This window comes from Acomys minous (assembly GCF_964271855.1).
Source record: "Acomys minous genome assembly, chromosome: 1".
NCBI classification, from domain to species: Eukaryota; Metazoa; Chordata; class Mammalia; order Rodentia; family Muridae; genus Acomys; species Acomys minous.
This window is the reverse complement of record NC_140483.1, coordinates 125,541,132-125,555,590: the sequence shown is the minus strand read 5'-3', so window position 1 is coordinate 125,555,590 and position 14,459 is coordinate 125,541,132. Positions and strand designations below refer to the sequence as shown.

General features: G+C 37.8%; 1 protein-coding gene across 1 annotated transcript; it reads right to left on the bottom strand.

Moving 5' to 3' along the window:
• Positions 1 to 1,830: 1,830 nt before the first annotated feature.
• Positions 1,831 to 2,467, bottom strand: LOC311591987 (ATP synthase F(0) complex subunit C2, mitochondrial-like). Its single transcript, XM_084771863.1, has one exon. It carries the CDS (start codon positions 2,422 to 2,424, stop codon positions 1,999 to 2,001), a length of 426 nt encoding a protein of 141 aa, XP_084627989.1. The 5' UTR covers positions 2,425 to 2,467; the 3' UTR covers positions 1,831 to 1,998.
• Between the last annotated feature and the right edge of the window lie 11,992 nt (positions 2,468 to 14,459).

The following is a 14,459-nucleotide window of genomic DNA, read 5'->3' as shown; positions in this document are numbered from 1 at the left end:
GCAAATTACTTGAAATTTAAAAGACTCAACCAGGAAGCAGAAGGGATGAAAGTTTTAACCAAGCACTTTTCTCAAATCTATCATAAGGAAGTGTTATTAAATTACCTTTTGCGCTACAGAAATGCTATTACAGATATGAAAGCAATCTGTGGTAACTGGAGGAGAGCACATACCCCCTAGCACTCTGATAAATGGCTGGGCCTTCTGTTTTTCAGATCTTATTATTTGGAATAGGCATAAAAGAAGTGATAAGATGATTTAATTAAAACAACTAGAAGAAATGGTGTTCTCAGAGATGGCGTAATAATAGTGCTTCCATATGCACGCAGCTCTCAGTTTTTCATCTCTAGATCACCATATTATATATCAAAAGTCCCCCTGGCTCGGTATTACTCATGTCATTGAGATAGAAATCAGAGTAGGAAGGCACATTTCTTTTCTTGACCTAATATTTTTTAATCCTCTCACAAGATTTGCATGTTCTAATATAGATACAGTATAATTAACTCAAGACTTTAAATGATCTCTAAGAGAGAAGTTTAGAAATGTCTTGACTATAAGCAAATGATATATGGGCATTGCTTAAGTAAACAAATAAGACTATTACTAAAATGAGCTTTATGTTTCCAAAAACCAGAGCTTCTCAAGCAACCGTTTTCCTTTGTGCCTTCTGGAGCAGGATACTTCTTCTGGGATATCGTGAGACTAGTGTTGGTGACTCCAGAAGGCAGAGTTTGATGGTTACCCATCCTTGGCTCTCACCTCAAGCAGCGTGGCTCTACTGATTGTCAAGGAGCCCCAAGGCTGGGGGGTTTATGTAGAGAGGACAGTCTCTTCCGTGCTAGTACACACATAAATTCTACACATGCTATTCTGGACAGTTGTGCAGTGCTGCTGCGACAGTGTAATCCTAGTCGCTAATGCAACATCAAGTCTAGAGAGTAGGTGTATCCAGAGGATCACAGGCACAAAATCATAAGAGAAGTAGCTCCTCTGACGGATCTAAACCCAGACCTTTCAGCTTGCTAGTTATGTCAATTTCACATTCATCACTTGTAGTAATAGGTCTAATGAACACTCCTGTAGGATTATTTTTAATATAGAATTGTTTAAAAACATAGTTTTGTTTTACTGTACAGGTACTTTTTTGTACTAAGTGCTTTCTGGGTTATCAATAAATATTTGTTGGATGGATGAATAAAAGAGATAAGTTATTATCATCTGCATCACTATTTATGCCCTAAAACCCAAAGTTTAACACACAATTAAATTGGAACCAATTTTCATTAAAAAAAATCATGAAATACAGAAACATGAAGTTTATTGAATAGTGATTTTGGTCCAAATAACCCTGTATAGTCTTAGTGGGTGATTAAACCTTTCCATAGGCTGAATGCCTTACCAGCTCTCTTTTATGGGTTTAACTGTTGTATTTTTCTCTGAGACATGGGTGAGAACTTATATTCAACTCCAAATTAGTTTCAGGTGGATAGTAGAAGGTAGAGAAGCAAGTCCTGACAAAGGGTTGAACAGAGTTGATTTGATGAAGAATAAACCACCAATATCATTAGAAACCAAGGCTCAAAGAAATCAAGTGATTGTCCAAGTATACAGAATCTGCATCTGCTCCAGACATTCTCCTCCGAGTTAAATCCAAGTCATAGGTTATAACTTTTTATCAGGTTCTTTATTTAGAATTACTAATACAGAAAGCTAAGTAGGGAAAAGAGTAGGATCCTCTAAAATATTCTCAGCTTTGGGGAAACATGGATAAGAGAAGTTACATCTAGGCAGTCACATAAAATAATTAAACAAATGTAAGGTCACATCTTTTTAACATCTTATTAATACGGTATTTATTTGTCTTCTCTCTGTCAAACCCTGAGCCGAGCACTTCCCCAAGACTTCCTGGGGAGGGACAGGAAAAGGCGCATACAAGGCAGCCGGGACACACAAGAACTGTGGGAGGTGGGAGCAGAGACAGTGGAGACAGCTGGTTCACATGGCAAAGAGGATGAGAAAGGCCACCATTAGGCAAAAGAGCCCCATGGCCTCTGAGAGGGCAAAGCCCAGAGTCGCGTATGAGAAGAGCTGCTGCTTCAAGGAAGGGTTCCTGGCATAGCCAATGATGAGGCTCCCAAAAACAGTCCCAATCCCGGCCCCAGAGGCACCCACCCCAACTGTAGCAGGTCCAGCCCCAATGAACTTGGCGGCTGTGTCGACGTCCCTTGAAATGGTGCTAGTCTGGAAGCTGCGGCTAGAGATGAGTGAGGTCAGAGGCCGCTGGACGGCCAAGCTACGGAGGCCCTCATCTGCTGGCACATGTGGTCGCTTCAACTCCACTGCAGAGAGTGGACGACTCAGCAGCTGGGAGGTGCTCCTGACCAAGGAGCGGGTGGAGACGAACTTGGAGCAGGCATACATTTTCAGGGGTGAGGGGTCAAGGCAGGACAGCTGCTCCCGGGGTGGAGAAACGAAAGGTCACATTTTTATATGTGTCATTTATGCTTCGTTATGTCATCTTTACTAGAAATATCCAAATTAAAATTTTAACATAATATACTAAACTTTTAATTTTAGCAACGAGTCTACAGGTACAAACTGGATTAAACAGTTCAACAAAAAGACACAAGGAAGAGTTACTGAATGAAGGCCTAACTACATTCTGCCTATGAGGGATGCATTTCAACTTTAACAATACACATTTACTAAAAGGAAAGGGTAAGAAAAGATATTCCACACAAATAGAAACCTAAAGAGGGAAGTAGTGGCTGTACTTACACTTCTCAAAACAGCCTGTAAGTCTAAAGCTCTCAAATAAGAATGGGGCTTTTTTTCCAGCATATATGAATATTGAATGGTAAGCCATGAAATGAGATTTAGTAAATTTGAAAATGCTAATTGTTTATGTAAGACAGAAGTAATTGATTTAGTGACTAAGCCACAGGTGTGCTTGCTTTAGTGTGTAGCTTCACACCATTATGGGCACTGGTTTAGCTCAGATGTCCAGAAAGTAGCACCAAAAGCAAAACAAATGACATGAAAGTAAGACAGGGACCTGGTGAAAGGGAATTTGGGTGAGGATAAGAGAAGGACAGTAGGGCATGAATGTGACCAGAACATTTGGTATAACATGTGTAATTGTCACAGAATAAATCAATAAGAAAAACAGTATGCAGAAATCATATCAAATAATGCTTCTTACCACAAGGAATGAAAGCAAAAATAAAAAATAAGGAATGTCAGAAATTTTCAAAAATTAAGCACTGTACTTCTGTTCTAGTTTGCTTTCTGTTAGAATAATGAACAGCTCTGAATAAAAGCAATTTGGAAAGGAAACAATTTATTTCAGGTTACTGTTCACAGCCTATCAGTAAGAAAAGTCTAGGCAGAAACTCAAGGCAGAAATTTGAAGTCAAGACCATGAAGAAATTTTGTTTACTGGCTTGCTCAATTATCTTTCTAATCCATCCTCATCCCACATGACCAGAGATGTTACCACCCACAGTGGTAAGCAACAGAAAAAATTCCCCCACATTCTTGTCCAGAGACTAACTTAATAGAAGCAATTTTTCAGTTTTCCAGGCATGTCTAGATTTGTGTCAGGTGACAAAATCTAATCAGCATGATTCTTTATCAGTAATTAAAACTGTGGGAAATTTAAAATAATTTCAGAATATAAAAATAGAATCACACATGTCAAAATACATATGTGCTGCAAGGTGTAGGGGAAGGTGGGTTATACTAATAAATTACAGTACACAAAGGGGGACTCACTTAAATTAGCCAATGAAGAAAAAAAACTGATCCCAAACCTACCAAAAGAAATGAAGCAATAAAGACCAGATGATGGATAAATGACATTCAGACTAGACAAACAACAGAACATTATGAGTTTCTTTTGTAAAACTTGGCAAACACAAAGCTAATATAACTGAGAATAAGACCTACACTATAAAACCAGAAATGAAAGAGAAACTGGTCACACAGAAATATGAAGAATCATGCATGATGACAATACAAAGCTATATGTCGACAAATTAGAAAACAGAAGAGTAACATATATTTTGAAACTCATAGGACATGCAAGGAATAATGACAAAGACAAAAATGGCAGAGCATAGTAATAAGTGAGGAGTATGAATCAAGTCAAAAACAATCCCTCATGCAATAATTGTTTTGGACTTGATGATGCCACTACTAGATTCAACCAAATATTTAATGAGTTCATATAAGTCTTTCTCGACGTCTTACAAAAAAAATTAGAGAGTGGCTGATGAGATAGCTCAGCAGGTAAGAGAATTTGCTGTGGTAGCTGTAGATTTGAGTTTGTTCTAGAAGGTAGAAGGAGAGAACCAAGTACCATTATTTGTCCACTGACATACATATACGCAGAATGAAACAGAGTGTCCCCACTGTCACATAGGTATAAGATTTTAAAAGTAAATGTAATTTTTAAGTTTTTAAGTTAGAGAGAAGAAGAAAAAAAAAACACTTTCAAACATACCTCATGAGTCCACCATTACCATTAAACCAGAGTCAGACAGGACACTGTTACAGAGCAATGTTCCTGATGAAGATAGAAATAAGTCCTCAACAAAGTAAGCAAACTGAATTCAACTTATTTCAGGATGCCAGAATTGTTCAACAACAACAGCAACAGAATCAAGTATATACAAATATCAGTTGCATTTCTATATACTAAAGAATGAAGGGTCAAAAAAATTAAACCATCTCCTTTATAATAGCTATTAGTTATGGTTTGCAAGCTAAGTATCTCTCCTGATGTCATGGGTGCGAACACAATTTAATTGATAGCCCTACTCAGGCATGTTGTGGGACCTTTAATGTGGAGCCTCGAAGAAGTAGGTATTGGCCTAGCTCTAGTTCTGACAGGAACTCTAGCTATGCCACCTGAGATCCAATGCATTTAACCATCTGCCTCAAGACCCCACTGCCACATACACAGATAGCCCCCTTGTCATGATGGACTGTGGTCCATGAACCCTCAGACAGAATGAATATTTCTTCCCTTAGTTGATTCTGAGATAGTGGGAAAAATCAAAATGCTGAGAGAAATGTGGATTGGGAAGGCAAGGCTCGCAGTGAGTCAGAGAGGAACAAGAATGCAATCAGACACTGAGTTAGAGGCCATTCATGTTACATTTCAGCCAAGCTTCTGGTTTATTCCCATGCCTGACATTTTGAATGAGGAAGAATTTGATACCAGAAAAGTGGGACAGAGGGGAGGTCATCGTACTGGGACTCTGGGTGAGAGAAACATGGGAGAATGGGGAAATAGAAGGATCCAGAGGGTCCTACAAACCTACAAGAAGAACATTATAATGGGCAGATCTGGGCCCAGGGGTCCTGTTCAAACTATGGCACCAGCCAAGGACAATACATGCAGTAAACTTCAAAGCCCTACCCAGATCTAGCCAATGGACAGCACATTCTCCACAGTTGAGTGAGAGTGGGGACTGACTTTCACATGAACTCTGGTGCGCCATATTTGACCATGTCCCCAGGATACGGAGGCCTGGTGTCACTCAGAGGAAGGATAGCAGGCTACAAGAAGAGACTTGATACCCTATGAACATATACAGGGGGAAGAGATCCCCCTCAGCCACAGTCATAGGGGAGGGGAGTTAGGGGAAAAATGGGAGGGAGGGAGGAATAGGAGGATACAAGGGATGGGAAAATAATTGACACATAATATGAATAAATTAATCAAATATATTATAAAAATAAAAATGTTTCTTGTTGAGGAAAGCACTGTGAACCCTCTCAAAATATTGGACAGGAAAATATGGACAAAGCAAATGCAAGTGCTAAACTGGATAGTACCATCACACAGAAATGGCATACTTTGTCCTGGGACTGCAGGCAAGCTATCTTGGGGACCTCAAGGCCATCAAAGGCTCCAATATAAAAAACTGGAAGGCAGTTTTAAAAGAAGAAAGACTGTACAATGTAGTAGTCTATGCCTGCAATTTTATCTCTTGGGAGGTAGATGCAGGTACATTAAAGATTAAAGGTACATTAAAGTTGTCCTTATTTCAAGATGATCTAGGACTCTCTAATGTCCAATATGAACAATCAAATAAATAGAGAATGCCTGACATGATAAACCTTCTAGGTTATTCTGATGGAAAATAGAGGCCTGGAGAAATGTTTCTCTGGTGTCAACTTCGAATGCTTTGAAGTTAAAATCCAATGTGCCAGAAAACATCTTGAGTGGATAGTAGTACTAAGTTTTCTTCTACTCACGATACAGTAGTCATGGGACTATGATGGCCCACCACATGGTTCCAGAAAGCCCATGAATGAAAGGCAATATTTAGAAGTATTTGAATTTTTTTATGAGTTCATGGGTGGGTTGTCATCTAAGAAACTATAAAAGTGAAGCCTAACTTAAATCAGAGCTCCCAGGATATTTAGTTGCCAGGAGCATGCAACATCTGTGAAGAAAAGCTGCCATAGTAAATGAAACTGGCCAAGAGAGAAGCTGTGGGTGCTGCAGGCAGCAAAGCTATAAGAGATTGTCCATGCCTGTTTGAGCTTAGATGATACTACTATAAGCTCTAAAGGCTGAACATGAGCCATAGGGTTTGCTGGTATCCTGCTGTATTTTGGAATCGTCTTACACTCCTGTCCTTGCTATGCCTTTGTGTCTTGTTTTTTGGAATTGGGAATGTGACATTGTATATTGAAATTGTATAATGTTTCAAAATCTTTTCAGAAGCTTATAGAAGCAATTGAAGAGAAGGAACATGATGGGAGCCCACCATATATACCCTATGAAAGACTCCACCCAAAGGGGGATTGAAACAGATGCTTAGACTCACAGCCTAACTTTGAGGTGGAATGCAAGGAGTCTTAAAGAAGAGTTGTGGGGATAGAAGGACCTGGAGGACACAGAAGCTTCATAAGGACACCAATGGAGACAACAAATCTGGCTGGGCAAGAGGTCCTGCAGAGACTGATGCACCAACCAAGGACACCTATTACCGTCAATAAGGTTTGAACAGATTTATAGATGTTTTTAGTGCCAATAACAAGGAATTCCCAAAATTTGTGGATAAATGAATTGAGCTAGAAATGATCATAATGAGTGAGTTAACCCAGAAGCAGAAAGACTCAAATGGTATATACTCACTTATATCTGCATATTAGCCCAAGGGGCATGTCCCACGAAACCCGTCACTTACCAGGAAACTGAGACAGAGGGGAGGACATTCTAGTGGGACTCTAGATGAAAGAATCATGGGAGAATGGCAAAGTAGAAGGATCCAGAGGGTCCTAGAAGCCTACAAGTAGAACATTATGATAGGCAGATTTGGGCCCAGGGGTCCCGCTCAAACTAAAGCACCAGCCGAGGACAATACAGGCGGTAAACCTTAAACCCCTACCCAGATCTAGACAATGGACAGAACACTCTCCACAGTAGAGTGGAGAGTGGGATATGACTTTCTCACATACTCTGGTGCCTCACCTTTGACCATGTCCCCTGGAGGGGGAGACCTGGTGGCACTCAGAGGAAGGACAGCAGGTTACCAAGAAGAGACTTGATACCCTATGAACATATACAGGGGGAGGTAATTCCCCTCAGGAACAGTCATAGGGGAGGGGAATAAGGGGAAAATGGGAGGGAGGGAAGAATGGGAGGATACAAGGGATGGGATAACCATTGAGATGTAACAAGAAAAAATTAATAAAGGAGAAAAAAAACAAAAAACAAAACAAAACAAAAGAATATTTATAATCTTATATATAGCCTAAAACAATTACCAAACTCCATTTATTGTCCTTGAATTCTGCCAGCAACTACAATATCTCATGCAAAGCTACACTAATCACCTCCTGGAAAATCCCAGGTGAGAGTGACTTCATCCATATTAAACATATAATTTGTTTTGACAACTTGTAAACATGTGTCCTCCATTACCCATTTACGTGATCGTATCAATTCTTGCTCTCTGGGTGAAACATTTCCCAGTTGTGTATTGATGTTCTTCATATTCTAAGTAAAACCAGGCCTTAGCATCCCTAGAAACCTCTTAGAAAGAACCTGGGTTTTGTCTCATCCTTTATGTTTCAAAAATTAGGCCCTGGTAGACTCCCATGAGACTATTGTATTATTTATTAAGATGTAATCAAACTGCTATGCATGACAACTGGAATTTCCCCTCCAACTTCCAAGCACTAGTTCCTTGTCAAAGCCTTCCATTCATTTTTTAATGGAACAAACCTAGGAAGTAAATCCCTGTGATTAGAACATATTCATCTAAAGATAATCTGTGATCTAATTCAGTGATTTGGACCTTAACATATAACTGTTCTTATTTTCTTTTATTTCTAAAGATAAATAATGACAATGTTTCATAGTTACTCTGAGCATATCACCAGGTCACAGTTTGGTACAGAGGAACAAAGCAGAGTTGAGAGTTAAAGGTCCAGACAAAGTAAGACATGCTTGAAGAAACCCTATGGGCAGCTATGTGCCAGCCCACTGCACCTGTGTTAATTTCTTCTTCAATCAAATCGAAACACATTTGCCTGATTACAAGTAGTCACAATTCAGAATTTTAAGTAAATGAATAAAAATACCTTCCATTTATGGCTGAGCATTCCATTGACATTTATTCTTTTCACACTGATAAGTTGGGAGATTCTAAGTTAACAGTTGTTCACCACAGGAAGAAACTTCCCTGACGAGGCCTGAGAGCTGCACTAATCTATGGGCATAAAGACTTGAATTTAGAGATCATTAGTTTGATATTATGTTCAGTTACCAAAATAACAGTAACAGGGTTACCATGTGCGTCTGTGAGCTTCAACTGTAGATTCTTGGCCAGATTTATAATAGTAGACATCCATTTCCTCTTGTGGAGCTGGCCTTTCTTACTCACCTTTCTCCACCGAGGCTCCAGGACAGAAGAGGTTGGAAGAGTATAGAATCCAGATCTCAGAAGGGACTGAAATTAAACACTGCCATCTGGACATGACAAGTCCACTGCATTCATGAACTCACAGTGGCTGTGGTTGCTACAGAAGACATTTATAATATCAAGCCAGTCGATATTTACTTGAGGCTGTGGTCCCTGACCAAACAACCATGCTCGACTTGATGGCTCCAACTCATGAATATATGGGAAGCACAAACCAAAAATTGGTAGATTATTTAAGTAACTAAAAATAAGACACAAAATTGAGAACGAGTTGGATCTGGGATAACTAAGGAGAATTAGGGCTGATTATGATTAAAAAACACATTTTACGATGTTCACAAAGAATTGGTAAAAATATCATAACAAAAAGAAGACCTTCCATTGTCATTTGCAAATATCCAGCAGCTCTCAGTTACTGAGCTTTGATGTTTGAACTCCTAGGCTGGCAAGTGAAATTCTTGATGGTTCTGATTTCATTTGCCATTATTCAATTAGCACTGACTCTTGCTTGCTATCACGAAAATACTAAAGATGAAATGATTACTGGCCACTCATCATTATTGGACCTCTCCTCCATTATCACTAACAATAGCACCAATAAAAATAAAATCAGAACTTCCTTCACTTTTCTGGCACACTGACACAAATCTCTTTTCTGATATAATTTATAATATTCTAAATCCAACCATTAATATTCCTGTAATTTTATCAATATTCTTTGTATCCATTCTACTTTTCTGCATCTCCACTAGAGACCAGGACATGGAATGTCAACCATCCTAGGTAATGAACAGGCTATCTGTGATCCTGTGATTTCTTAAATGTCTGCATGTATTGTTCATATACAAACAAAGGTATATTTTTCTCTTAATTGACCCAGTATTTTTAATTAACATAGATGCTAGGTGAATTATCCCAGTAAAAATACATTTACTGACAGATTTAAATATTTTTAATAGATGGATATTCTTTTCTAATTTATGCTAAACCATTGAAAAACACTTTTATTTCCACCCCCTCATCATCACCGCAATCCCTGTACACAGCAACCCAAACAATCTTTTAAAAACAAATTTAGTACTTTCTTAATCTGCATAAAACCCTCCTATGATTTCCTATTGTTTGTGTGTAAATTTCTAATTGCCTTCCACTCTTCTCATAATTTATAGAATATGACTCTGACCTGTCTTGATAAACCTATTTCAGACCTGCACTGCAAATCATCACTGTCCAGCCAGAATGGCTACTCTTCATTTCCTAAGATGTGGAGCTCTTTGCTTCTTCAAGGTTTATGCTCTTACTTCTGCTTCTGCCTAGAAAATTATTTTCCCTTATCTTCACATGGCTGGAGCTTTCATTCATTTTATCTTAGAATGAATATTACCTACTGAGAGAGACTATGAAGTTTTAAGTTATTTTAAAATATATTCCTTTCCTTTTCCAGTAATCATAGCACTTTATTTACTTCATAGAACTTGTTTTGAGCCGCAAACATTTCTGTCCAATTACTTATCATTTTTAATCCTGGTTCTTCCTACAACAAAATATTAACCTACTATGACTAAGGGTGCCCCACCGTTATCACTAAAAACCAAAAGTGGTGCTTGGAACAAAGTAATTATACACTCATATTTTATGCATTTACTCATTCCATTTAGCCTGTGGGTGAAAGCTGTCTATGGAATTGTATTCTTACAAAATTTGTATGTGAACTTTCACCCATTATAATTGTATTTGATGCCATGTCTTCAGGACATAGATAAATTTAAATGGTGCTTTGAGAGTTGGTCCCTGGCCTGATAGAACATGTGGTCTTATAAAAAGAGTAGAGGTTGTCCTTCATTAAACTCTCATCTCCCATAGAAGGGGTCAGCAAACCAAACTCTGTTCTTGAACTTAAACATTCCAGTCTCCAAAACTTCCACAAAACAATTTTGTTGTTGCTGTCACAGAGTGTGTGGTATATTTTGTTATAAATGCCTGAGTTAGTTTTTCCTTTTTTTTTTTTTTCTACTAATGCTGTGATAAAGACCATCACCAAAAGCTAACTGGGAGTCAAATGTTCATTTTAGATTATGTCCCAATCTCAATCCACCATGAAGGGAAGTCAGAGCAGAAACTCAAAGCAGGAACCTAAGGCATAAATTGAAGAAGAGGCCAGCACTGCTTACAGGCTTATTCCTCCAGGATTGCTAAATTTGCTTTTGTATACACTCCAGGACTCCCTACCAAGAGAAGGTACTTCTCACAGTGGGGTAATGAGCCCCACAGTAACTATCAACAAAGAAAGTATCTAACCTGATTGCTTATTTGCTAATCTGATGTTGGTATTTTCTCAATCGGGGCTTCCTCTTCTTAGATAACTCGAGTTTGTATCAAGTTGACAAAACAAACTGACTAACTAACTAACCAACCAGAGCCTTAACAAAACTAAGAACAGGTCTATGTATAACATGAACATGCACATATGTCTCTCTTTCCATTTATTTACAAGTATCTGATGAAGCCCCAACAAAGACATGGAAAGGTAAAAAAGCAGTTTTGTGATATTTTATTTTTGTATTTTTAAATGTTATGTTCATAAGAATTATAGCAATGATATTGTTTTTAGAAGATGGAAGATAATTTGGAAAAACTGCTGAAATTCAATGAAGGAATAACATTTAAATGGCTCTTCTTTCTCTGTTTCCCAAACCTTGAAATGCTTTTCATTTGGGGAATCAGGCTTAAGTGCTTTCTCCTCCCCCTATCTCTCCAAGCACAATTAATCACTCTGCTAATACTCCCAAGTCCCTCACATATACTTTTATGTGGTATTGATTCAATTCTCCCTTGCTGCTAAGGCTATTTGTTAACATCTGGATCTCTCCCAATACAGTATAAAATGTTGTGGCACCGCGGCTCTACTTGTGTTTCTGTATTTTAGTGTCAAACCAATGCTTGCACAAAAAGTGATGCTGTGAGAAGTTTTTTGGGTGAATGAGTAAATAAAGACTAATAAAGACTGGACATAAATAATTAAGCAGATGGAAAGAGGTACTTAAGCACTAATACAAAATTCAAGGAAATTTTTATTAATTTTAGTAAGTTACATTTCTGAAATATGTTATGATTGTAGTTCAGAAAAATGAACAAGTTTGAGGACTCAAGAAAACTGACTAGAAACACATTTCAGTGTGTGTTTTGTGTACATGTTTATCTATGCATAAACCTTGCCATAGTACATATACATATATGATAACAGTATAATCAATTTTCTATTGAATAGATATCAATAACTAATTTTTCTTTTTTTCTACTTTTACATTTTTATTGACTTAACTAATATTTCTTTTTTTTTAATTATTCCATTTTTGTACATATACATTTATACCATTATACTATTATACAATAGATTACCTATGGCAAGAAGAACCATGCCACAATCAAGAATTAAATAAATGTTACATTCTTAGTGTTTTGGCTATTTGTATTTGACAGCCTTGACGAAGAAATCTTTTCTATCTTGGTGCATCTAAATTTCTGAATGTAAATCAATCTCCATCACATATTGTCGTTATCAACTTAGAACACCTATCTAGCCCTAAAAACATCTTAACCCTTAAACAATTAAGCTTCCTTGTAAAACTAAGCTACCTGGTCTTCAGCTCCATCAGAGACTTGAGAAAGAGTAAACTTCATTATCTGAGTATGCTGGGAGTGCAGGTTAGTAGCTTTCCAAATTAAAAAATGACAGAGACAGTTTTCTACCTGAGTAGTCATCCAAAATTCTATAATATTGGAGTATCTTTTTCAACCTTCCAACCTGATATATCTGACAGACATATTTGTGAGGCAGGAACTATTGAGGACTTGCTTACCCTGTCTTGGCAGAGTTTGGCCGTCAATTCTGCCTGCATCCAAATTGACCTTTTTTTAGACAAAATTCTGTCTGTGATAGAAATGAGGAACTTTTGCCCAGTGGCAATTTGCAACATCAGAAGCTATATCTCCATAAGGAGGTTCTTTGATGTTCATCATCTTCTTTGAAGTAGGCATGGTGTTGGCAGGAGTTAACCTGTCTTATTGTCAATGAATCTTTAAAGTAATAAAAACATTTTTAAATGCTACATTCTGCATGTCTCTAGTGTTTTTGAAGACATTGTTTCTCAATAGAGTCATATCTATCTGATGTACCTAAGATGTATATTCTTGTGATAAAAGTAGACTAGCAATTGACATGACCATGATTTAATCTACTAATATTTAATTTGTATAATTTATTTCTCATAAACAGCTTGATAGCACTTTGAAAGCAGTGGAAGTAAACCTTGTATTATAATTTAGTTATGTGGGTACATTAATTCATATTAGAGTATATATATACATATATATATACATATATATATATATATATATATATAGTGTGTGTGTGTGTGTGAAGAATAATCTTACATTTGAATTCTATACCACTGTATCTAGAACTTACTTTGCATTTATATACAAAATTCTGTATCAGTGAATTCAAAATATCTTGTGAGTGACAATTGAGGCATTAAGTTGAGGAGTAGATTTACTAATCTACTTTTTGTTCTATCTTCCCTGTACATTTCTATATTCTCCCTTCTTTCTTTTCTCCAAACAGGATGCCAATGCCCAGTATGCTGTGAGGAATGCATCCTGTCAAGTCTGATCCAATGTTAGTGTCTGGTTCTTTTATTCTGAAAGCATATAATTTCTCACAAACATTACACAGTCCTAAAATTATAAGTGTATAAAAGGTGTGAGTGATATATGGAACAATTAGGCTGGATTTCTGCTCTTTGTATGAGCAGGAAAAGAAGACATCTGTAAATCTTCATTCATGCCATATGAAGAATGGCATCTAATAGTAATTCATAGGGGTTCTGTAGTCAAAAAGAATCATTGTCTAGGCCTAGATATTCACGTTTCAGCCAGTCTCAGGGCTAGTCCCATATGGTGGGATTAGCAATATAAGTTACCTGCTTCTTCAGCAGTTTAAATTCTTCACATCCTGATTGTAGCCCCCTCCTTCATTCCTTCCCAATCCCAACTACCTCCCTCATATCTCTCCCTCCCTCCCTTAGTACTCAGACAGGGGAGCCCTCTTCTCCTAATATCTGACCTCAGCCTATCAAGTCTCATCTGTATTAGCTGTAACCTCTTCCTCTGTAGCCTGGTATGTCCATCTTGCCATGGGGAAGTGTTCTAAATTCAGTGGCCAGAGTGCATGCCTAAAGTAGTCCCTATTCTCAAGACATGGGATCCACAAGGAGACTGTGCTACTCCATCCAAAGGGTCTAGGTCAACATCGTACATGGTCCTTGGTTGATCTTTCTGACTCTGTTTTGTAGTGTAGTTATCCTGTATTATGTCGCTAATGTCCAACTATGAGTGAGTATATACAATATGTGCCTTTCTGGGTCTGGGGTCCCTCACTCAGGATGATCTTTTCCAGTTCCATCCATTTGCCTGCAAATTTCAGGATTTCCTTGTTTTTAAAAGCTG